We start from the raw sequence: 27,170 nt of genomic DNA, 5'->3' as shown, positions 1-27,170 counted from the left end.
CTGGCAGATTCCCAGAAACTATAAAACTCCTAATCCTTATCCAGGTAGTAAAAACAAAACCAGAAAGAAAACTGCCACGTCTCGACAGCATTCCAAAACATAAGCAGTGTTGGTTTCAGGCATATCTTATTTCACAGATATCATAACTTGCCCAACTGATGGCAAAAAAGATATTTAGGCAATTATGGCTATCACGTCAAGAGCCCTTCCTTCTTTCTGCTTTTAAATTCCAATTCCCTCCTCCTTTTTTATCCACATCAAATAAACCATTGTTCTCCATGCTGAGCAATCTATCAGTCTTGTTCATTCTTACAATAAGCTTGAGGCTAAGTGGAAATAGCTGTCAGTATATCTGGTCTGGTGAAAGGGAAGAAGGACGACAGGGCAGATAGGGCCTATTTTTTCACGCAGAATGGGGATCTAGATGGTTTCATCAAGCCTCTTTTCCTGGAGACCATTAAAAACAGTTCCCAGTTTCCAAAGAATCAAGTTTCAAAAGTTCATTCCTCTAATAAAATTAAACACACTGGTAGAGTTTTCAGGGTACTCTTTTCAATACAGAATTTATCTGTGATATACTGTAATTCCAACAGAACTGAGATCTTATCAAAATGTGTAACAATGTTTCTATGAAAAACACATTTTCAGTTCCAATGTGCATGTAAGGAATCCACCTAACATTTCTCCTCTTCATTGTCCCCAGTGAAGTAGGATTAGTCATCTGCCCCAGAAGGTTAAGGGTGATTATGGGGCAAGTGGGTTACTCAGGTGCATTATCTCATTCACCCACTTTCTTTTTTTCTAAAAGGATCTAAGGATTAATCTACTTTCATAATACTCTGCCGATACTATGTATAGCTCCCAAGAATTTTTCTCTTCTTCCACAACCACTAGAGAACTTACCTGAAGTTTCCTAAGGGTTTTAATGCTATTACCAAGACAATGTTCCCCTACTGGGTGTGGTTTAAAAAAACAATTCTGGGACAATACTAATAAGTAAACATTAAAAAGTAGAGAAAGAAACCCAAGTAAGATTGTAAACCATTCCTTCCTTTTTTCTTCTTTCTGCATCAGTCCAGCTTCTTAAGGATCCTGCTTTAGATCAGTCCTAGGACAAAGTCAGCAAGGTCAACTGGAGGGCAACTGAACAGTGAAGAGTAATTCTCATGTCTATCAGGTGTTTCTGAACCATGAATAAACTGAATGTTCTTAAAATTAGGGCTGTCTATACTATGATTCACTGTTCAGGTAGACTCTAACCTCAGCCAGTTCTAGGTACCTCTTTATATTGTGTTCTCCACAGTTCCAAGTACTCAACCTTGACCAAGACCTGTGAAAACATGTGCTTGTGTGCTGTGTGTATGTATGAGAAAGAGAGAAACAGCACAAGCATGAGTGTACTCATATAAGTGAACATGTATGCACATATGGGGCTTGGGGAATGTGGCACAAATGAAGTAAGAATGTAGAGGATTAGCACATAAAGTTCCTTGTTGACACAAGAAAAGACAGGCCCATGCTCTTTGATGTAATAAAAGCTGGGTCTCCATAATAAACACATCCCTAAAACTCTTGGGATGATCTGAAGAAAAGGCTGTTCTTCCCTCCTAAAATGGCCATAAGATTAGAGTGAAAGTGTATATTAACTCGCTTCTAATTGGGGTATCAACTCTTAGTGCCTCCTTTATCCAGAAATGGCCACTTTATCTTAAGGGTAATAATTTTTGGAGGCACCTAGTTTCATCTAGAAACAAGAGGAATTCACGGTCAAGCCAGATAGCACAGATACGTCTTCATTCAAGAAGCTTTAAGATGAAAAACACCCTCCTCTCATTGGAAGTCATTCCTTTTTCATAGGCTTAGTTTATGAGAAGACCCTATCTATGGAGGCAGCTGAACCAAGCCATACCTCCGTCTAGCACTCATATCCACAGGCTCATCATTGATGTTTTCTTTGCCTGGCCTTCCAGCAGTCCTGTTGTCTCCATGAGGCCTGAGATTCCCATTGAGCTTCTCTTCATAGCCCTTGACACCACTGCCATCCTGTTTGGTGGGTAACTCATGTGGCACTTCAAGATTTGCCAAATCCTTCCGTTTGAGCAGTGCCAACATTTTCAGACGTTCCATGGCCTCGTGCCCCTCCATTTTGAGTCGCTTAGCCAAAACATCATCTCGCTCATCAGCTGGGTCCAAGCTCCGCTTCAACAGATTCAGGCGAAGAGCATCCTCTGTCATTCTATCCATCCTATGGAAAGAAATATACAAGTGCTTTATCAGAATAAAGTCCCTTAAATAGTCCATAAGGAAAGAAGAATCATAGGTATATACATGGAAGGTCAAAGTTAAGTGAGCTAACATTCTACCCTATAACTTCCTAGATGATCTATATTAAAGGAGATTTCATTGCTCAACCTCAGCAGTGAAAGTAAACTTCAAACGCTTTCCAGTCACTGAGGTTCTTACTGTATAGATGCCTGAAACCAAACACCATACTCACCTGGATAGTCCATTAAGAGCCTACATCTCTCAAAAAAGTAAACATTCTTTTGTGACTGGCTTTCTGTGCATGCATGCTCAAAAGTCAGATGCTTTGGTTTTAATTCTCATACCAAATTCTTCTCCTAGAGAAGACTCTTTTATGAATGGGAAGTTCCTCAGGTCACCCATGCATATCTTTAATTGGCCTATGTTACTGATGGAGACCAAGGGCATCTAACAGGAAGCCTCAGTTGTCTGGATACAGCAAGGGTCAGAGGGGCCCATTGTTATTTGCCCTCAATTCTATATAAATTCAGTATCTTGGCGTTGTTTAATGAAGAACTCAGGCTGATAAAAGGTAATATTTTCTTTACTCATACAGCAAAGTTATTACAGACAAGCTAATTATCATTTGTCCTTCTCATTTTGATTTTTTACACTAACAAAATCTAGACACATAATTTCTCCAGCACTTTTAAATCCAGCGTTATCTTCCTGGTAGGAAAAAGCAATGTGACACTGGAAAGAAAAATTTTTGAGTCATCAAAACATAGGTTCAAACTGCTACTTTTACAAGGTCAAATATTTAATAAGTTACTTTACCGCCCCAAGTCTCAACTTCATCTGTAAAAGTGGGCACTTGGAAGAGGGCTCAACAAAATTTAATTCCTATACCCTCAGGATATGACTACCACACCTAAGATACAAGATCAGGCTTGATAATTCATAGATTCAAGTAGTAGGACAGAGAAGATTACCGATGTTAATTGGTGCTCTTGCAAAGAAAAATATGTATGCACTTGAGACATCTTCCTTCCTGTAGTGCAGAGTAAAATAAGAGCTATCTGATTTTCTTCTAGTTATAATGAGGAAAAACAGTAACCAACAAAAGAATTTCCAGCAAGAGGAAACAGACCTTTTGGAGACCAGAGAAAAGTCAGAACTCAGATCTCTGAATTTTCAGGTAATGTTTGTTAATTCTCTTTCTCTTTTTTAAAGAACAGCTTTGTTGAGATATAATTCACATATCATACAGTTCACCTATTTAAAGTGTATGATTAAGTGGTTTTCAGTATATCCACAGAGTTGTGCAACCATCACCACAATCAGTATTCGAACATTTTCATTATCTCCTCCTTAAAAAAACCCATACCCATTAGCAGTCACTCTCTTCCCCCTTCACCTCTATCCCCCACTGATTTACTTTCTGTCCCTAAATTTGCCTATTTTGGACTTTTTTTTTTTAAGAGCTCTTTATTGGAGTATAATTGCTTCACAATACTGTGTTAGTTTCTGTTGTACAACAAAGCGAATCAGCCATATGCATACACATGTTCCCATATCCCCTCCCTCTTGAGCCTCCCTCCCATCCTCCCTACGCCACCCCTCTCTAGGTCACTGCAAAGCACCGAGCTGACCTCCCTGTGCTATGCTGTTGCCTCCCACCAGCCAACTATTTTACATTCAGTAGTATACATACGTCGATGATACTCTCACTTCACCCCAGCTTCGCCCTCCCACCCCATGTCATCAAGTCCACTCTCTATGTCTACCTCTTTATTCCTGCCCTGCAACTAGGTTCATCAGTAACTTTTTTTTTTTTAAGATTCCATATATATGTGCTAGCATACAGTATTTGTTTTTCTCTTTCTGACTTACTTCACTCTGTACGACAGACTCTAGGTCCATCTACCTCACTACAAACAACTCAATTTGGTTTCTTTTTATGGCTGAGTAATATTCCATTGTATATATGCCACATCTTCTTTATCCATTCATCTGTCGATGGACACTTAGGTTGCTTCCATGTCCTGGCTATTGTAAATAGAGCTGCAATGAACATTGTGGTACGTGACTCTTTTTGAATTACCGTTTTCTCAGGGTATATGCCCAGGAGTGGGATTGCTGGGTCGTATGGTAGTTCTATTTTTAGTTTTTTAAGGAACCTCCATACTGTTTTCCATAGTGGTTGTATCAATTTACATTCCCACCAACAGTGTAGGAAGGTTCCCTTTTCACCACACCCTTTCCAGCATTTATTGTTTCTAGCTTTTTTGATAATGGCCATTCTGACCGGCGTGAGGTGATACCTCATTGTAGTTTTGACCTGCATTTCTCTAATAATTAGTGATGTTGAGTATCTCTTCATATGCCTATTGGCCATCTGTGTATGTCTTCCTTGGTGAAATATCTATTTAAGTCTTCCGCCCATTTTTTGGACTTTTTATATAAATGAAATCATACATTATGTGGTCTTTTGTGACTGACTTCTTTCACTTAGCATTATGGTTTTTTTTTTTTAACATCTTTATTGGAATATAATCGCTTTACAATGGTGTGTTAGTTTCTGCTTTATAACAAAGTGAATCAGCTATACATATACATATATCCCCATATCTCCTCCCTCTTGCATCTTCCTCCCACCCTCCCTATCCCACTAGCATTATGTTTTTAAGGTTCATTCATGTTGTAGCATATATCATTACCTCATATTTTTTATGGCCCAATGATATTCCATTGTATGAATATATAATATTTTGTTTATTCATTTATCAATTTATAGACATTTGGTTTGTTTCCCACTTTTTTTGGCCGCACCATGTGGCAGGTGGGATCCTAGTTCCCCAACCAGGGATCAAACCCATGCCCCCTGCAGTGGAAGCACAGTTTTTTGTTTTTGTTTTTGTTTTTTATGGCTGTGTTGGGTCTTCGTTTCTGTGCGAGGGCTTTCTCTAGTTGCGGCAAGTGCGGGCCACTCTTCATCGCGGTGCACGGGCTTCTCACTATCGCGGCCTCTCTTGTTGCGGAGCACAAGCTCCAGACGCGCAGGCTCAGTAGTTGTGGTTCATGGGCCCAGTTGCTCCGTGGCATGTGGGATCTTCCCAGACCAGGGCTCGAACCCGTGTTCCCCGCATTGGCAGGCAGATTCTCAACCACTGCGTCACCAGGGAAGCCCAGAAGCACAGTTTTAACCACTGGGCCCGCCAGGGTTATGAGGGTTCCAATTTCTCCATATCCTCTTAATTCTCTTTTAACAGCTATAGATATGAAATATATTATAGCATATATAAACATTCTTTAGCTGCAGGTTCCCCAAAGATTTCTTATTTTGACATGTGTTACTTCTGAAGTGGTTTACCTTTAAAAAATACCCCCAGATGGAGTGACTGGAAAGTTGAATGCTACAGAATATCAAAAGTTAAGCCCTGGGCTTCCCTGGCGGCGCAGTGGTTGAGAGTCTGCCTGCCAATGCAGGGGACACGGGTTCGAGCCCTGGTCTGGGAAGATCCCACATGCCGCAGAGCGGCTGGGCCCGTGGGCCACGGCTGCTTAGCCTGCATGTCTGGAGCCTGTGCTCCACAACAAGAGAGGCCGCGGTGGTGAGGGGCCCGCGCACCGCGATGAAGAGTGGCCCCCGCTTGCCACAACTAGAGAGAGCCCTCGCACAGAAACGAAGACCCAACACAGCCTAAATAAATAAATAAATAGAAACCCTTCTTAAAAAAAAAAAAAAAAAGTCTATCACTCAACTAATTATACACCTAGATGAAAAAAGTACTTCAGAAAAGTACACAGCAAAATATATGAGTGTATATTAACACAGTACAGTGTTCTAAGTTTTGAGATAAATTATATTTATGAGCACTGAAAGTATATGACAAAATGACACAATTCAACCACCTGGAGCTGAATGGAATTTGGGATGCCATCATTAGCTTGGCTTCTTCAACTGATAGTTCTACGAATAGCTGAAATCAGTTCAAAAAACTTCCCCTTTATTATAATGACATAAATGGGTACACTGGAAGTTGGGAAAAACCAGAACCAGATATTTGAATGTCTGAGGTAAGTAATCTTTCTCAATAGATGGCTTGAGAACTCTGACCAAAATTTCGTTGCCCACTCTTGACTTTACTGGCCCAACTTTATGTACTCACAGCCATGCCTGCTTCAAAATCCAATGAAATATGGATGAATCTTGAAAACAATCATACTAAGTAAAGTCAGCCAGACACTGACTTTACTTAGTCAGAAGGGCAAGTATTTTATGGTTCCACTTATATGAGGTACCTAAAATAGGCATATTCATAGAGAAAAAGCAGAATAGAGGCTATCAGTGGCTGGGGGTGGAGAGAAGGTAGTAAGGAGTTATTATTTAATGGGAACAATGTCTCTGGGATGAAGAAAAAGTTCTTAAATGGATAGTAGTGATGGCTGCACAACACTGTGAAAGTACTCAAGGCTGAACTGTACACTTTAAAATGTTTAAAATAGTAAATTTTATTTTATGTATATTTTGCCACAATAAAAAAAATCCAATGTAATAGAGACTGATTAAAAATGGGCAAAAGTGATCTTTTGGGGGTGATCTAAAACTTGATTGTAGTGACAGCCGCACAACTCTATCTATCTATCTATCTATCTACTTATTGTCTGCGCCACGAGTCATGTGGGATCTTAGTTCCCTGACCAGGGACTGAACCCATACCCTCTGCACTGGTAGCGAGGAGTCTTAACCACTGGACCACCAGGGAAGTCCCTGCACATTTACTTTAAAAAAAAAAAAAAATCACTGAATCATACACTTAAATTATACTCCAATAAAGTTGTAAAAATAATATTCAATGTAAGTTTGTCACACACAAATTCCTCTCCAAAAAGTTAAACAAAAATTCTGTAAAATGAATGTTGTATGTTGCCTTTTAATGCCTAATCCAACTTTTCTGTTTCTTCTGGGCTGCAAATAATAACAAATATTTGTTAAGTATCTACTTAAAAGTCAAACATGCTACTAGCTACTAGGCACTTTATTATGTATTCTTATTTAAATTACCTCAACAAGTTACTAAGTGATACTATTTCTACTTTAGAGGTGGGAAAAAGTGTCAAATCAAGTATCCCAAGACTGCAAAGCTTTGGATAGTGAATCTGGAATTCCAACGCAGGTCTAGCTCACTTCAAAAATCTATTATACATTTTACAGCTATTTCAAAAAAAAAAAAATCGATTACACAGTACATCTCGCTACTCAGAGAGAGAGAATCTTAAGAAGCAGTGTTGTGTATTCATGTATTTGCACATGCATCTAACACATCCATTCCCCCCCAGACATTACATATATACTATGTGCCAAGTTCAGGGTTAGGTACTAGGAGTAAAGGTGAAAAAAGACCAGGTCACTGTCCTTAACAATTTCATTCTGATAGGAGACAGATGTGCATATAACTAAAGTACTTAGATGTTACAAGAACTCATTTCCTCTGCCTTCCCTATATCCTGCTTTTCTTCCTCATAATGAAGAGAATTCAGTTCATCCAGAGGCAAAAGCTAGAAGCCTGGAAATCATCTTTGACTTTTTCAGACTCTTAAATCTAAGTCACCAAGTCCTATCAATTTTATTATCCTCCTCTGAATGAGAAAATATGTAACACTGGTGTGCTGCTATTGGCAGCCATCTTGTGACCATGAGGGAAGGCAGCTTGCAGATAAAGCAGACACTGTGCACAGTAGAATACTGAGAGGAGAGCTAATTACATAGCTGTGCCACCAGATCAAACTACTTTGAAGCTAGTCCTGTTACACAGACCAATAAACTCCTTTAATGTTTAAGCCAGTATGAACTGGGTTTTCTGTTACCTAAACTGAAAATATCCTAAAGAATAGATAACTCTGTCAGAAGTGCTGAAATGAAATCAAAGTGGAGATATCCAATAAACAGGTGGATACATGGCACACAAACAAGAGAGCCAGAGTTCAGGCCAGAGCTGGAGATAAATATTTGAACAGGTAAAGGAGGTAATTGAAGTAATATACAGGGATGAGTGAAACTGTCCAGAAAAAGAAATGAATATATACTCAGAAGGAAAAGAGCCAAGGATAGAACCTTGGGCAATACCTACATTTAAGGATTGGCTGGTCAGAGGAAACTAAGAGAGCTAGGGGAAAACTAGGAAAGCATGACATATCAACAAATTAAAGGAGAGTAGTTAATTGTGTCCAAAAATTACAGCAGAAAAATGTCCAGCTTTAAATTTACTGTTGACTGTTGTAAAAAACAAGAATGGCCAGATGGTGACAAAGCTTTAGATTCATGCTTGTCAAGTTTTTGACTCATTGTTAGCCCCAAATCAAAATACAGGTCTGCAGCGAAAACTTTTAGAAGATCCTGAGAGGGAAGAGGAGGGATAGAGGTGAGCAAAATGAATTAATATCTACTGAGTTGCCTTTTATTTACTAGGCAATGTACAAGGCCCTTTATATTTATTCCCTCATTTAATCACATTAGAGAAATATTAATTTACTTTTAGTGAATGAAACTTTACAGATACAGTTGAAGCACTCTGTGTCACTTTCCCACCAAACCATTCTCTACCCTCCCTTCTTCCCTTCCCAGAGAAAGGCATTATGATGGATTTGTTATCATTCTATTACATATATATGTAACCATAAATAGTACATAGTATAGTATTTATTTATTTGTTTGTTTGTTTAGGCCGCACCGCACCTAAACAATTCCCTAGTTCATGTATTTTTAAAAGTACCTCTTGGGACTTCCCTGGCCGTCCAGTGGCTAGGACTCCGCGCTCCCAGTGCAGGGGACCCGGGTTGATCCCTGGTCAGGGAACTAGATCCCACATGCTGCAGCTGGGATTCCACATGCCGCAGCTAAAAGATTCCCGCATGCTGAACTAATAAGACCCGGCACAGCCAAATAAATTAAAAAAAAAAAAAAAGTAGCTCTTGTATGTATCCTTTTTCATTTTGCTTTTCAATGTTTAATTTTTTTAATATTTAAAATTTATCCAAGTAAATACATGAAGCACTAGTTCATTTGTTTTAACTGCTGTGTAGAACTCCACAGCAAAAATATTTGATTTAGTAATCATTCTCCAATTCAACATTTAGGCACCAATATGTCGATGTTTAAACCAATGCTGTGATTTCTACTTCTGGCCAAGATTCTGTAACACAGGACAGATTTGCCCTCTCACCTGAAATAACAAAAAACCTCCAGACAAAATACATGAAACAAGGTTTTCAAGACACTGGACATCAGGCAACAAAGCATAGTGATCCCAGAGGGACAGGAAACAAATGAGGTGAGCTCTACAACTGCACTCGTTTATTGCCATAGGAGAGTTTCTTTCTTTTTTTAAAAAAAACCCTTTTATTTATTTTTTGGCCTCATGGCATGTGGGATCATAGTTCCCTGACCAGGAATGGAACCCGCACCCCCCGCAGTGGAAGCGCAGAGCCTTAACCACTGGACTGCCAGGGAACTCTGCCACAGGAGAGTTTCTAGGACATGATGTGGGGAGGGGGAAATGAGGCAGCGCCAGGCAGACTCCTGAGTTCAAGAGAGGAAGATGAGGGTGTAAGCGTACAGTGAGACAAAGGCAGCTGGATTTCAAAAAGGACAGAGTACCATAGAAGTAAGAACTGCAGAAAGATGGCTATCATACAAAAGACAGGTTAAGTATTTCAGCATGTAGAGAAACTGGAATCTTCACACACTGCTGGTAGGAATGTAAAATGGCACAATCACTTTGGAAAAGAGCTTGGCAGTTCCTCACAAAGTTAAACATAGAGTTACCATATAACCTAGCAATTCCATTGCTAGGTATATACCCAAGAGCACCAAAAACATTATCTCTACACAAAAACCTGTACACGAGTGCTCACAGCAGCATTATTCACAATAGCCAAAAAGTGGAAACAACCCAAATGTCCATTAACTGATGAACAGATAAACAAAATGTGGTATATCCATACAATGGATATAAAGTCGTTGTATATACATATACAATGTATAATAGCCATAAAAAGGAATGAAGTGCTGATGCTTGTTACAACATAGATGAACCCTGAAAACATTATGCTAAGTAAAGGAAGCCAGACACAAAAGGCCCTATATTGTATGATTCCATTTATATGAAAAGTCCAGAATAGGCAAATCTATGGAAACAGAAAAGCAGTTAGTGGTTGCCTAGGGCTGAGGAGAGGGGCAAAACAGGGAATGACTGCTAAAGGGTAGGCAGGTTCTTTTTGGAGTGATGAACACGTGCTAATCTTAGATTGTGGTAACAGTTGCACAACTCTGTGACTATACTAAAACCACTGAACTGTATATAAATGGGTGAATTTTATGGTATGTGAAATATATCTCAATAAAGATGTTAAAAAGTACAATGGATGATACTAAGAGCAGATTAGATATTACAGGAAAAAAAGACTACTGAACCAGAAGACATAGCAATAAATATTATCTAAAATCAAACAAAGATGGACTTCCCTGGCAGTCCAGAGGTTAAGACTTTGGTTCCAATGCAGTGGGTGCAGGTTCAATCCCTGGTCAGGGAGCTAAGATCTCACGGCCAAAAAACCAAAACATAAAAACAGAAGCAGTGACCACCTAGAGGGGTGGAATAGGGAGGGTGGGAGGGAGACGCAAGAGGGAGGAGATATGGGGATATATGTATATGTATAGCTGATTCACTTTGTTATAAAGCAGAAACTAACACACCATTGTAAGGCAATTATACTCCAATAAAGATGTTAAAAAAAAAAAGAAGCAATATTGTAACAAATTCAATAAAGACTAAAAATGGTCCACATCAAAAAAATCTTTAAAAATGAAATAAAATCAAAGATAGAAAAACAAGAAAAAATAATAAGAGTCTCAGGGGACGAGGGGACAACTTTAAGTAGCCTAGTATACAGATAATTGGAGTCCCTCAAAGAGAGGAGAGAGATAAAGTGCACAAAAAAAAATATATGAAGAAATAATGGCCAAAATGAGGACTTCCCTGGTGGCACAGTTATTAAGAATCCACCTGCCAATGCAGGGAACATCAGTTCCATCCCTGGTCCAGGAAGATCCCACATGCCGCAGAGCAACTAAGTTCATGCACCGCAACTACACATGCCACAGAGCAACTAAGTCCGTGCACCACAGCTACTGAAGCCTGCACGCCTAGAGCCTGTGCTCCACAACAAGAAAAGCCACTGCAATGAGAGGCCCGCCTACCGCAACAAAGAGTAGCTCCTGCTCACCACAACTAGAGAAAGCCCGCGCGCAGCGACTAAGACCCAACACAGCCAAAAGAAGAATAAAGAAAAGAAAAAACAGTCAAAATGAATAAATGATGAAAACTATAAACCTACAAATACAAGAACCTCAAAAAACCCGAAGCACAAGAAACATGATGAAAACTACACCAAGGGACATCATAATCAAATTGCTCGAAACTACTATAAAGGGACTTCCTTAGCGGTCCAGTGGTTAAGACTTTGCCTTCCAATGCAGGGGGTGCGGGTTCGATCCCTGGTCTGGGAGCTAAGATCCCACATGCCTCACGGCCAAAAAACCAAAACATAAAACAGAAGCAAAGAAGTTGTGGTACATATATACAATGGAATATTACTCAGCCATAAAAAGGAACGAAATTGAGTCATTTGTTGAGACGTGTTTGGATCTAGAGACTGTCATACAGAGTGAAGTAAGTCAGAAAGAGAAGAACAAATATCGTATATTAACGCATGTATGTGGAACCTAGAAAAATGGTACAGATGAACCGGTTTGCAGGGCAGAAGTTGAGACACAGATGTAGAGAACAAACATATGGACGCCAAGGGGGGAAAACTGCGGTGGGGTGGGGATGGTGGTGTGCTGAATTGGGCGATTGGGATTGATATATATACACTGATGTGTATAAAATTGATGACTAATAAGAACCTGCAGTATAAACAAACAAAAACAATTAAAAAAAAAACAGAAGCAATATTGTAACAAATTCAATAAAGACTTTTAAAAAAATGGTCCACATCAAAAAAAAAAAAAAAAAAAAACCAACTAAAAAAAAAACATGATCACATGTAAAGATAAGATCAGATTTCTTGCTGGAAACAATGCAAAAGAGAAGACAGCAACATCTTTAAAATACTGAAAGAAAAAAATCTGACAATCTAGAATACCATACCTGTCAAAAAAATATCTTTTAAAAACAAAGATGAAATAAAGACTTTTTCAGTCATTTTAAATTTCCTTTATCAATCTTCTCCTTTACAATTTATATTTATTTGTATCTTAAAAAGTTCCCCTAATTATGGCCTCAAAGCTTATTTTGTCTGAAAACTATATACATAGTTCTACTATAGGTAAAACAGATAAGCAACAAGGATTTACTGTATAGCACAGGAACTATATTCAGTATTTTATAATAAACTGTAATGCAAAATAATCTGAAAGTATATATGTAACTGAATCACTTTGCTGTACACCTGAAACACAATATTGTAAATCAACTATACTTCAATTTTTAGAAAAAGTGTTATTAACTACAGTCACCATGCTGTACGTTACACCTCCATGATTTATTTTATAGCTGGAAGTTTGTACCTTTTGACCACCGTCACCCATTTTTGCTCCATTCCCCCCACCCGCCCTGGCAACCACCAATCTGCCCTCTGTATCCATGAGTTGGGTTTTTTTGTTTTGTTTTGTTTTGTTTAGATTCAACATATGAATAAGATCATACAGTATTTGTCCTTCTCTGTTTCACTTATTTCACTTAGCATAATGCCCTCAAGGTCCATCCATGTTGTCACAAATAGAAAGATTTCCTTCTTTTTTATGACTAATCCATTTTGTGTGTGTGTTTGTGTGTACACATATGTATCACATTTTCTTTACCTATTCATCCACTGATGGACACTCAGGTTGCTTCCATGTCTTGGCTATTGTAAATAATGCCACAAAAAACATGAAGGTACATTATCTTTTCAAGTTAGTGTTTTTGTTTCCTTTAGATAAATATCCACAAATGGAGCTGTTGGATCATATGGTAGTTCTAGTTTTAATTTTTTTGAGGAACCTCCATACTGTTTTTCAAAATGGCTGCACCAATTTACATTACCACCAACAGTGCACAAGGATTCCCATTTCCCCATCCTTGCCAACACTAACTTCTTGTCTTTTTGATAACAGCCATTCTAACAAGTGTGAGGAGATAACTCACTGTTATTTTTTGGGTTTTTTTTTTGTTTTTAATTTATTTTTGGCTGTGTTGGGTCTTCGCTGCTGCGCATGGGCTTTCTCTAGTTGCGGCAAGCGGGGGCTACTCTCCGTTGCGGTGCGCGGGCTTCTCATTGCGGTGGCTTTTCTTGTTGCAGAGCACGGGCTCTAGGCTCGTGGGCTTCAGTAGTTGTGGCATGAGGGCTCAGTAGTTGTGGCTTGCGGGCTCTAGAGCGCAGGCTCAGTAGTTGTGGCACATGGGCTTAGTTGCTCCAAGGCATGTGGGATCTTCCCGGACCAGGGCTCGAACCAGTGTCCCCTGCATTGGCAGGCGGATTCTTAACCACTGCGTCACCAGCGAAACCCTCACTGTGGTTTTGATTTGCATCTCCCTGATGATTAGTGATGATGAACACCTTTTCATGTACCTGTTGGCCATCTGTATGTCTTTTTTTTTTGGCCGCATGTCTCAAGTTTCCCAACCAGGGACTGAACCCATGCCACAGCAGTGAAAGCCCAGAATCCTAACCATTAGGCCTCCAGGGAACTCCCCATCAGTATGTCTTCATGACCATTTATTCTTACTCTCCCCTTCACTAGTTTCTACTGATATTCCTAATTCTAACTGTATGCATGCCCTTGGGCTCAATCATGTACTTTTTCTTTATTTGCACCCACTCCCTACATAATCTCATATATTCCTATGGCTTTAAAGAGCAACTATATGCTAATTCCCAAATTTATATTCCTGAACCTCACCTCTCCTCTAAAATTCTCTTTATATATTCCACTGCCTAATTGTTATCTCCATTTGGATGTCTAACAGGCATTTTATGAACTTATGTCCAAAACTGAATTCCTGAACTCCTGGGATAAAAACTTTTTCTTCCCCTAGTGCTTCCCACCTCAGTAAACGACACCGCCATTCAACCAATTGCTTAAATCAAACTCTTTGGAGTCATTCTTGGTTTCTCTTTCTCACACCCTACATGCATTCCATCTGTAAATTCTGTCAGTACTCTTTTCCAAATATATTTCAAATCTGACATCTTATCACCACTGTCATGTTATTATTCTAGTCCAAGCTATTGTCATCTCCTGCCCAGACTATTGTAATTTTTTTAAACTCTGCTTCTGCTCTTGCCCTTCTCAGTCTATGTTCCACAGAGAAACCAGAGTGATCCTTCTAAAATTTAAGTGAGATCATATCACTCCTTTGCTCAAAATCCTTTAATGGCATCTGTAGTGGTTTACAAACACTGTCACCCCAAATTCTTTGAAATTCCTCATATCAAGAGGTGGTGGTGGCGGGGGGGGAATCTGTGTCCCCATCCCTTGAATCTGGGTGGGTTTATGACTGCTTCAACCTGTAGAGTATAGCAGAAGCGATGCTGGGTGACTTCTGCCACTGGGTTATAAAAAGCAACGCAGCTTTTGCCTTATCCTCTGGAACACTGAAGTCTGGAGACCTGAACTGCTTTCTAAGAGCTACAACTACCCTGAGGCTGCCATGGTGTGAAGAAGCAAAGCCTCAGGGAGAAGTCACATGTAGACACTTCAGCTGGCAGGCCTACTCTTCAAGTCATCTCAGCCCAGGCACCAGACATGTAAGTGAATGAACCCTCAGATGATTCCAGCCCCCCAGTAATACATCTTCCCCACTTCTGCATCTTCCCAGCTACAGCACCATTCACTAGAGCAGAAACAAGCAATCATCACTGTGCCCAATCTGAATGAATTACTGACCCACAGAATCCAAGAGCATAATAAAAACAGCTGTTTTAAGTTACTAAGTTTTGGGGTAACTAACTTGTTGCACAGCAATAGTAACCAGAACAGCACTGCAAGTCTTCATCATAGCCTATAAGGCCCAACATAATCTGGCCCACTACCATTTGACTTTATATCTCCCAATACTCTCCCATCACTCCCTTTGCAGTCAGTTTAGTCTCCATGATCTCCCCTGATAGCCATGTGGCTTGTTCCCTTATTTCCTTCGTATCTCAGAGAGCCTTTTCCTACTGCATCTATTGGGAAAACAAACAAACAACAAAAACACAGCACCTTTCATCATTACTCTGTCACCCCCTTATAAAACTTTATTCTTCTTCTTGGTAATTACGACTGCCTGGCCTATTATGTTTATATATGTTGGTCTGTTTCCCACCCACTAAAATATAAGCTCCTTGAGACAGTTTTTTCAGTGCCTGTCCCATAATATGTACTAGATAAATACCTGCTGAATAGAAGACCATAATCTGCACTTTTTAAGATATTCTATTTAGTTCTTTTTTCAAATCTGTCTCCCCCAAAGCACTTTTTCTTATCTTCTCAAATCTTTGTATTTAATAAATACATTTATTTAATGGACTATAGCCAATGGCTCTATTATCTGAAGTTTTCAATTCCTGCTGCTTGTTGTATCTGTGACTCTTGTTCATGGTAAATGAATTGTTTCCTTGTGCTTTTTGTCTTTTTTTTAAGAGCACCTTGTCTTCATTGGGACTTTATCTGCAGGAATCCTGTGTGGTTTGGATTGTGGACCTGTTCTTCCAGAGCAGTTTTTCATGTGCTTCTGCCACTTACTGCAAGGATATAAAGCATTCTGAATAATTTTTTATATTTATTTCTCAGCTTGGGGATCTCAGACAAAAATAATTTAAATCCATATGAGAGTAGCCTCATACTTAAGTTTTCAGGGGAGATTCCCACCCACCCCTAGTCAGAGCCTAAGCTGAGACCGAAAAGTTTTCTTGTTTCCTTGAACTAGGGGATGGAATTTTTTATGGTCACCTCCCTTCCCTGAACATGAGCCTTTAAGGATCTTGGCTTTATAAGGGGATTCTCATCTCTACCTCTGTTCCATACAGGCCTAAACTTTGTCTCTTGGACCCCTCATGAGCATTAAGACCAAGTCTTTTAGGGACTTCCCTGATGGTCCAGTGGTTAAGACTCTGCACTTCCACTGCAGGGGCCCCCGGTCGGGAACTAATATCCTGCATGCCTCGCGGTGCAGCGAAGAAAAAAAAAAGACCGAGTCTTTTGGTTACTGAAACTAGAAAAGCCCCCAGAACTGCCACAGCTTTAAGTCACATGCACACTGCTCATTTTCAGTTCCGTTTCATTCGTGTGGTTCCTGAGAATTTTCCTTACTTCTTTCAGGCTCAGCTATGTATTTAAAAAAAAAAAAAGTTTGTTTTACAATATTTTATCCAGCATCACTAGGTGGTGTTTTGCAATGGAATTGCAAACGGTTTTAGTTATATGGTCTGCTATACTCCAGAGTCAAAACGATGGTCTGGAAGTTCAAAATTTATTTTCATAATAACTAGCTCAGTATCCTTTCAGAGCAGATAGGTCACCCAGCTTAAAATAAACAAAACAACACCAAAGACTACTAACTGCAAAGGGGAAAACACACCTTAACAATAGAGAGATCTTGCTATCACCTTAACCCAGGGATCAAACTTGGCAGTGAAAACAGTGAGACAATCAGATATTATGTGCCTCCTGATGTGATGCAGTATGAAGTACACAGCATCTCCCATGAAGTATTTTTGCCAAAAACATATAAACTTTACACTGAAGTCCAGTTTACAGGACAGAGAGTCTGAGAACAAGCTAAATGATACCATATGGAAACAATCTGACAAATCTACAATGAAGAACATGTTGCAAATAGACTAGTCTGGTCTCTTAAAAAGTTGATATTAAAAGGGGGGGGGCGGCACTGCAGACTGTTCTAAATTAAGAGACACTTAGAGATATACCAAATGCAAGGTATGATACTTGACTGGATCTTGGTTTAAAAAGAAAATCTACAAAAGATATTATGAGGAACAACTGGGGAAATTTCAAATGGACTGGGTATTAGATAATATTAGAGAATTACTATTAATCTTGTTAGGTGTGATAATGGTATTGTGGTTGAATAGAAAATTGTCCTTCTTGTTTGGGGAAGTAAATTACCACAAACTTAGTGGTTTAAACAGTACAAATTTATTATCCTACAGTCTGGAAGTCGGAAGTCTGAAATGGGTCTCACTGGACCAAATTCAGGGCATCAGCCGGGACTCTTAATTTCTCCTGGAGTCTCTAGAGGAGTATCTATTTTTGTGCCTTTTCCAGCTAGAGACCACCTGCTTTCCTTGGCTCGTGGCCATTTCCCCATCTTCAAAGCCATCAATGTTGGGCCCACTCCTCATGTTGCCATCTTTCTCTCTTTTGCCTTTTTCCATTTTAAGGACCTATGGGATTACAATGGGCCCACCTGGATAATCCAGAATAATATCCATATTTTAAGGTTAGCTGATTAGCAACCTTAATGCCATCTGCTGTCTTAATTCCCCTTTGCCATGAAACTGAACATATTCATTGGTTCTGGGATTAGGCTATAGACATCTTGGGGGAACGGGCATTATTCTGCCTAACACTTCAATCTTAAGTATTTAGAGGTAATGTCTAAAACTTTGAAATGATTCAGCAAAAATATGTATATGTTACTACCTATCAATGAGGCAAAACATTCATTGTTGACTCAAGATAGTAGTTACATAGCTGTTCATTGTACTATTCTTTACATTTTTTCTACATATTTAAACATTTTCAAATTTTTAAAAAATTGAAAAGTTTAAAGACTGTTTTAATTAAAAAAAAAAAAAAGATAAGCAGAACAGAACAGACTCCTTTTTCAAAAGGAGGCCTTTAACCTGGCTACAGGGAACAGTAATGTGGATATATTTAATACGGACAGTGTGTGACATTCAATAGAGCAGCACTATTAAGGTGAAGTGCATGTAGACTTCCTGATACTGTGGATATGGTTACCAGCTGGGTTTGTTAGGGATTAAGTTGCTCTTTACATGCAGATGACAGGGTCCCACCTGAAAAGTGAGATCATTCTGAGTTAGTTATCACGGTCCTACTAACTGCCTTGGAAAAAAGACACATCAGATGAGAAATCTGGACTCCTTATGTCTTGCTTTTGTATTTAAAAAGGAATAAACAGTAGCTTTATAATTTTTTTATAAATATAACTTTAAAAAAATATATATATATACATAGCTCTGGCTTGCCTTTGTTACAGTGTCCTTTCATAGAACAAAGATTCCCTTTTCAACTGTAGGCACTAATAAAACTTGTTGCACGTGATAAAATTTTCATGTTAATAAAATATGTAAAGATTAATCACCAAGTCCACTATATTCATGTATTCAAGTCCAAAAAGGACTTGAATAAAAGGTAAAAAGGAAAAAAAGTGATAGAGGGAGAATTCAGACTACAGAAGTCTATGGGGTTCAGAATGGGATAATCCTAGTAAATAAATCCTTATGACAATTATAAACAGGAAGTGCTGAAACATCACCCCTTCTTACATTTTAAGAAGAGGCAATTCCTGGTTTGCTTTCTGCCACTGGGAGGCATCAATCAGCTACAGGTCTACCAAGACCTGTTCACTCCCATGTAATATTTTAAATAACTCCAAATCAGACAATCCAACAACACAGAAAGAAGGCTGGAGGAAATGAGAACCTCCATCTCAATGAAGGGATCAAGTGAAGATTTTTCTGAAATCATTCAAACAGTTCTGAAGCACCTAGTGTGTACACAGTAGTAAGAAATATAAGTAATTAGAGGATGAATTCAAGGATCATACAGTAGTTGAGAAATCTGGAGATGTGTTTACCCTCAGAGAAGAACTGACCTAGTAATAAGACTGCTATGATGTGGATGACTTCAAGAATAGAATCTAAGTCTCAGACTAGATAGCTGACTTCTTCCCCCTTCCTGCAAGATTCTTCTTGCTTCTGCCACATGAGTTACACAAATGTGAGGAGGTATCCTTTCCTCTATCAATCTTATTCTTTCTCTTGTATTCCATATTTATAATAGATACCATCATTCCCTTAATCAAGTTAGAAACTCTAAAGTCATGTGAGATGACTCCTTCCTACTTCATTCATTCAATTAATTTTTTCATAGATTCTAATATACATAATTTCCTCTATTTTAACCTCTGATATCAGGGCGTATCTTATAATCAATGGCATCTAACAACTGACAGTATTTCTTTTTCCTTATTGGTTCATAAAATATTGACACATCTTAAAACCAATGGCATCTTCACGTTTGCAGCAACAAGGATGGACCTAGAGATAGTAAGTTAGAGAAAGACAAATACCATATGGTATCACTTACATGTGGAATCTAAAGTATGACACAAATGAACTTATTTACAAAACAGAAACAGACTCACAGACATAGAAAACTTATGGTTAACAAAGGGGAAAGGGGGTGGGGGAGGGAGAGATTAGGAGTTTGGGATTAGCAGATACAAACTATTATATATAAAATAGACAGGGGCTTCCCTGGTGGCGCAGTGGTTAAGGATCCACCTGCCTATGCAGGGGACACGGGTTCGAGCCCTGGTCCGGGAAGATCCCACATGCCTTGGAGCAACTAAGCCCGTGCGCCACAACTACTGAGCCCGACTGCCACAACTGAGCCCGTGTACCTACAGCCTGTGTTCTGCAACAAGAGAAGCCACCACAATGAGAAGCCCGTGCACCGCAACGAAGAGTAGCCCCTGCTCGCTGCAACTAGAGAAAAGCCATGCGCAGCAATGAAGACCCAACACAACCAAAAATAAATAAAATTAGTAAGTTTTTTAAAATAAATTAATTAAATAAAATAGATAAACAACAAGGTCCTACTGTATAGCACAGGGAACTATATTCAATATCCTATAATAAACCATAATGGAAAATAATATGAAAAATACATATATATGTATAACTGAATCACTCTGCTGTATACCAGAAAGTAACACAACATTGTAAATCAACTACAGTTCAATTTAAAAACAAATATCAAAGGCATCTTAGAGTCCATGAAATACAATATTTATGAAATGCCTAATATTTATTATTAGCATTTTTCTAGGCACTCATGGACTTAACATTCTAGTGGGGAAAAGAAACAATAAACAAATAATACGGGCAGGTAAAGCAGTGATAAGTACCTTGAAAATAGTTAAGCATGAAAAGGGGACAGAGCGTCAGATCAGGGGAAGAGACTATTCTTAAAAGCACAGTTGGGGGACTTCCCTGGTGGTCCAGTGGTTAAGAATCCGCCTTCCAGTGCAGGGGAGTCGGGTTCGATCTCTGGTCGGGGAACTAAGATCCCATATGCCTCAGGGCAACTAAGCCTGTGCGCTCTAGAGCCCGAGCGCCACTAGAAAGCCTTCGTGCTACAACGACTGAGCCTGCGCGCCACAACCAGAGAGAAGCCCCCGTGCCAAAACAAAGAGCTGGTGCACCGCAACGAAAGATCCTGCATGCCTCCATAAAGATCCCGCGTGCTGCAACTAAGACCCAATGCAGCCAAAAAAAAAAAAAAAAGCATAGTTGGGAAAGTCCTATCTAAAAAGATAACATTTGAGCTAAATCCTGACTTAAGTGGAAAGTGAGCTATGCATGTATCTGGGAGAGAATATAACTGGTAGAGAAAAAAGCAAGAATGCTGCTTGAGACAGAATGGTGCTTAGTATTATGCTAGAAACAGTAAAAAGGTAAAGATGAAGTGCCATATCCAAGAGGGAGAGTGGCAAGAAAAGAGGTAGGAGAGGTAATCCTGGGGCCAAACCAAGTATCAGGATATACCTTGAAAGAAGAGCCAACAGAAATGTTGGTGTACTGGATGTGAAGTATGAGAAAGCAAGCAGTCAAGGATGACTCCAGGGCTTTATCATGAATGATGATGCCTTTTATGAAAATGGTGAATAACGGCATGTTTAGAGTGAAAAACGAAAAGTGTAATTCTAACATGTTAAGTTTGAAATGCCTATTAGACACAATCTAGAGTTAAGAGGAAATGTTTGGCTGAAGATACATATTCAGGAGTCATAAACATACAGACAGAATTTAAAGTCACGGGGGTAGACAAAATCATTTAAGGAGTGAATGTAAACAGAGAGGAGGTATGAGGGCTGAGCTCTGGGGTACTCCAACATTTATAAATTGAAGAAAATACCTAGCAAATAAGATTGAAGAGTGGTCTGTGAGGTAGGAAGAAAACAGGAGAGCGTGGTGTCCTGGAAGCCAAGTGCCTTTTCCCTCCACAAGTCTAAATATCTCTAAAAGATCTAATTGTCTCTGGAGTCTCTCCATTCTTTCCAACTTTCCTGCCATTCGTTAATTCAGAATATCATCTTTTCTCTCTTAATCTATGGCAAATATTTTAAAAGATCTTGTGGTCTCAGTATCTAAGGTGTCCCCCGCTTCATCTTTCATATAGCCAGTAAAGTGATCTTTAAAAAAAAAAACAAAAAAAAAACTAATCTTATCATCCCATCCTTAATATCAAAGACTTCCCATTATCTACAACACTAGCACACAGGTCCCTACATCATCTCGCCCCAATTTACCTTTGCAACCTTAACTTCTACTACTCCTGCCCTCAAGTATTTCATGCGCTAGGCACACCTACATATTCTTTCATGCTTCCAAGCTTTTCTGTGTGCTATTTTCTTTCCCTAGTAGATCATCCAACTCTTACTTTAAGACTACATAAAGACATTTATGAATAGGGTGAAATATGTCCTAGTTTGCATGGGACAGTCCCAATTTATACCTGGTGTCCCCTCCTGATGATTAACAATATTCCTTTCACCTTTAACAGTGTCTCAAATTAGATGGTCATCCTATCTATGAAAACTTCCCCGTTCCCCTAGGCAGTTTTTTCTTCCCATGTGTTCTCAAACCATTTTGAACATGTCAGTACCTGTCTCATTACTGAATTACTTGTCCTTTTCCCTTAAAAAAAACTGTGAGCTCCCAGAGGTCAGGAACCTTATGTATTTTTCATTTTCTTATCTCTTGCACCTAACCTGTTCACAAAAGGCAGTCAAAAATTCCTGGTTTAAAGGGACTCTATCTTCTGCAAACACTCTGAGAACAGGAGGTAGTCAGAGGAGAGAAAGGGTATGGTATTGGGCAGCAAGCCTGAGACTGGGAGCCAGTTGGGAGAAGGGGTAATCTGCTCCAGGATTAAGAGCACAGGACCCATACACGAGGAGGATAAGAAGCTTCAATTCAAAAGAGGGCCTGCCTCCAAAATGTTTCCAATCTATTAGAGAAATATGTTACGTACTTTCAAAAAGTTTTTATCTCAGGCGTTACAAAGAAACATTCCAAAATTACATATTTAAAAAATATAAGTATGCTACTGGAGTTCAGAAAAAGACTGCACAAGTCTAGGAAAATGTTTATGAAGCTGGAATTTTATCAGCTCAGCATACTGCCAACCTTATGTGGCAAATATATAACTGAATAGTAAGCTCCTTGTAGTATCTCTATATCCCTAGTTGCTGAAAAAGTCCCTGAACAATAATAAATGTTCAATAAATGTTTCTGATGATTAATGTAACTTACATTAGTTTTTTTAGTTTGCAATGTACTTTTACATACATTACACTTTATATGAAGATAACATCCCTATAAGATAGGCAGAGTAGTAAAACTGTCTCAGTTTTATAGATGAAGAAATCAGGCTTCCTGGGATTTGTAGAAGAGACTAGGTTTCTATTTTGCCAGTTAACACAAACTCATCCTCATTTTCTGAAGAGCAATGCTACTCAAAGTGTGGTCCACAGACTGGTGCTGGTCCATGAACTGTTTGTTACCACTCTGCAATAAGATAAGCATACAGGTTGCGAGTAAGCATTTAGAAACTTTTATTTTAATTTGACAGAGTAATTTTATGCCCGTTGAATCTAACAATAAAAAATACTGGGCTTGTATTTGGATATCGTTTTTTATCCCCCTTTTCCAGTAATTCATCTCACTATATGTACAAAAGTATTGGTCCATGCTATATTAGAAAACCAAACAAAAAAATTTTTTTTAATTAATTAATTTATTTATTTTTGGCAGCGTTGGGTCTTCGTTGCTACGTGCGGGCTTTCTTTAGTTGCAGCAAGCGGGGGCTACTCTTCTATGTGGTGCGTGGGCTTCTCGATGCGGTGGCTTCTCTTGCTGCGGAGCACAGGCTCTAGGCGCGCGGGCTTCAGTAGTTGTGGCTCGCGGCCTCTAGAGCGCAGGCTCAGTAGTTGTGGCGCACAGGCTTAGCTGGTCTGCGGCAGGTGGATCTTCCAAGACCAGGGATAGAACCCGTGTCCCCGGCATTGGCAGGCGGATTCTTAACCACTGCGCCACCAGGGAAGTCCCAAAATTTGGTTTTTTTGAAGGTTTGGAGAAGTATCACTAAAGAGGGCAATGTAGACCAATGTGTCACTCATGGATGGAACTCAAAAAATTTAATTTTGTCATTTTTCTTTTACTTTAAACCCATGTTTCTCTAAGTATCATTTTAGACCCTACATCAGAATTACTTCAGATATGTGTTTAAAATGTATCCTCCCAGGGCCATTTCAAAGTAATGAACTGGAATTGCTCAGTGAGGAGCCAAGGAATCTGCATTTTATCATGTTTTCCTGGTGATTATTATCACTCTATATAGTTTAAGAATGACTGCCCTAAACTTTCACAAAAGAAACAGGGAAGTAAGTAATCTAGGGAGTATATAATTAAATAAAGGAATAGGAGTTAGCCACATTTTTCCAACCTCCTTCAGAACTTATCTATTAACACTCCATTTTTCTTTGGGCAAAGTAGAGAAAATGTAAGCTTTCCTTAGGAACATTATAAAAATAATACTTAAAAGAAGAAAACAAAAAAAAAATTTTTTTTCATGTTTTCTACCAGGGCACTAATAATAATGGGCGGTAGGAAAGAAGAGTTTTGAACAGTTGTGATCTTTCACACTGCTCTGAAAAACATGATCTCTTAGGTACATTTCATGCACACATACTCAGGAGAGCCTCTTCTCAGATAAATCATTTTTTGAGTGATATATTCATCACACAAATCTGAAAACAGTTGGGGGAAAGTGCACTTCAACAGGAAGAGAATTAACATCTTGTGTACTGGGAGCAAAGGGGCAGGGGATATAGGAGAAAGGAAATAACATTTGAGCGAGGCTAAATATCAAAACTGTGGGCTAAGAAACACAGAAACAACACTTCATTTAACTCTCAAAACATTCCTATGAAGTCCGCATTATCCCCATCCTATGAATGAAGTAATTGAGACTTAGAAAGACTAAATAAACCTGTCTGGGGCTTCCCTGGTGGCACAGTGGTTAAGAATCCGCCTGCCAATGCAGGGGACACGGGTTGGAGCCCTGGTCTGGGAAGATCCCACATGCCACAGAGCAACTAAGCCCATGCACCACAACTACTGAGCCTGCACTCTAGAGCCCGCAAGCCACAACTACTGAGCCTGTGTGCCACAACTACTGAAGCCCGCGCGCCTAGAGCCCGTGCTCCACAACAAGAGAAGCCACCGCAATGAGAAGCCTGCGCACCGCAACGAAGAGTAGCCCTTGCTTGCTGCAACTGTAACACTCTGTTCCATCAGTAAAGATTTTTATTCAATTATTGTCTGCCATAGGTACAACATATGAAAGTAGTAGCACACACACCAACTAAATATTTACCATATACACACTCTAATAATCAGACTAGTAAAACCAGAGGTATTTGAATTCAGTGGACTGTGAGGGTAACCACATTTTTGCACTTTGAGGAAACAAGAGCTGGGAGGTGGTCATGAAAGGGAAACAGCAGTGATTTGTAAGCTTTAGGAGAGTCTTACAGAAGTTTTTGCCTTCACAAAAGTTTCTCCAGAATATCCCTCAAGGATATTCATAGCTCTGTATACTAAATTACTCATAACAGAGAAGGCAGAATGTTATAAGGAGCAGCCTAGCCAGATATTTATTCCACAAAGAGTAGGTCTAATAAAGTTTCTGTAATGAAAATTCTTGTACTTTAAAGGGATAAACATAACCATACCAATAAATTCTATCTCAATGGAGCTTCAGAGATTAGTAGGCTCATGCCCACTACTTGCAAATGTAAGCTGAATGAACGGCCATTTGACTTCCACCAAACTGGAAGCAAATTGTACTTCCAGGTCCTGGCAAAGATCACAGAGCAATGGTTCTGTTCTGCACATCTCCAAACTACCCTAATGCAAACCAGATAGCTGAGCTCCTTCCAGGCTATCTAATGCTTCCTACTGCCAATTATTCCCAACAATTAACTCCACACTTTCCTAGGATGGAACCTCTCTATTTTAGTTCCCTAAAGGAACTTAAACACATACAAACCAAACTGCAAAACGAATTCCTCAAATGGGGGTAAAAGCCCCTAAGGAAAAACAAAGTGGCTACAGAATATGTTAGATGCTACAAAGAGTAAAATTATCTCTGAATGTACCATTTTATTGGATCATCTTAGAAGTTGCTTCCATACAGTCCTAGAGGTAACAATCTCTGGAATTCAACATTTGATGCAACAGAAAAGATTGTGGACAAGGGCTTGAGAAGAGTATGCATCAATGTGAATACCTGAGCTCTATTAACTACTTCTCATTAAAAGGAGGTTTCGATAACAGGGAACCAAGAGAGACCACCCTGATCTCTGTATAAGACAAAAAGACACAGGACAGATCATACCCTAAAGTGTTTATTATACTACAATATATCTAGCAATATTATCAACCATAGGTTAGAAATAAACCTGACACAACTATAGAAGACACTGGCAGATTACTACAAATATCACTAAAGCTGTTACAAAACATCAAGCCTGCAAAGAAGGAAGCTGGGATCCAAAGAAATCACATTTCACTTTTATCAACTTTCTTCTGAGTCAAGACTTACCTCTACAAATTAAAGGTGCAAAAATTACATGTATGACACAGTTAAAACTTGTCTTAAGCCACTCTTAGGTAGAATATCACGAGTCCTACTTAAATTGATCTACACTGAAAACAAAGGCACATTAACCCTTTCACCCAAATCCTGATTTATTTTTCTGATACAGTATGCATTTGGTTATTGTCTTCCTTCTTCCTCTACTAACTTATAAACACTATGGAGTGAAGGATTTGTCTACTTTATTCACTGCTATATCCCCAGTTCTGAGATAAGTTCCTGGCACTTAAAAAAAAAAATCACTCAATGATTACCTGTTAAGTGAATAACTGAATCCTTCATTTGCATGCTACTTGGGTAGTGGACAATGGAGCAAATGAGACTGAGCAAATGCTACATAATTTTAACTTCAACAGCAGAGCTGATTCATTTCTGCTACTTCAGGATTATTCAGCTTTCTTACTAGAAGGAAACTTTTGATGATTATTCTCTATATAAACATCTTCCCATTTCTAAAGCAAGAAGCCTCAACCCCCATACAATATCCCCACCCTATTCTAGGTGGTCAGCTAAGTTTTGGCTCCCCATTTTTCATTTGGGTTTGTAGGTCAAGGAGGCAAGGGGCTATACCATGCAACTGCCACCCCCTGGGGTCACATTAGAGAAAATTATGTATCAGATAAACATATATGGGTAATTAACACCAAGGCACCAAGAGCCCCTAAAATTATTTCTGTGGCTATGATTTAGAATGGGAAAATAACAACACAGAGCATCATCAACAGAGAAGGACCTTAAGACCCTTACAGCAGGAGAGAACAGCTTCTCAGCTGGCTTCTTGCTGAATCAATTTATCATATAAATCTGATAAGCCTTCTTGCAGTATAATACCTTCCAC

The 27,170-nt window shown here is 39.1% G+C and overlaps 1 protein-coding gene across 4 annotated transcripts in view; it reads right to left on the bottom strand.

Moving 5' to 3' along the window:
• Positions 1 to 27,170, bottom strand: part of GATAD2B (GATA zinc finger domain containing 2B) — an 81,491-nt gene that overhangs the window by 13,503 nt on the left and 40,818 nt on the right. For all 4 annotated transcript variants that reach the window (XM_061183450.1, XM_061183448.1, XM_061183449.1 and 1 more), the window contains exon 2: positions 1,910 to 2,245. In XM_061183450.1, the coding sequence (XP_061039433.1) occupies positions 1,910 to 2,244 (335 nt within the window). In that variant the 5' untranslated portion in view covers position 2,245. The remainder of the gene's footprint in view (positions 1 to 1,909; positions 2,246 to 27,170) is intronic.

The sequence above is a fragment of the Eubalaena glacialis genome, chromosome 3 (assembly GCF_028564815.1).
Source record: "Eubalaena glacialis isolate mEubGla1 chromosome 3, mEubGla1.1.hap2.+ XY, whole genome shotgun sequence".
NCBI classification, from domain to species: Eukaryota; Metazoa; Chordata; class Mammalia; order Artiodactyla; family Balaenidae; genus Eubalaena; species Eubalaena glacialis.
This window is presented reverse-complemented; position numbering and strand designations above follow the sequence as displayed.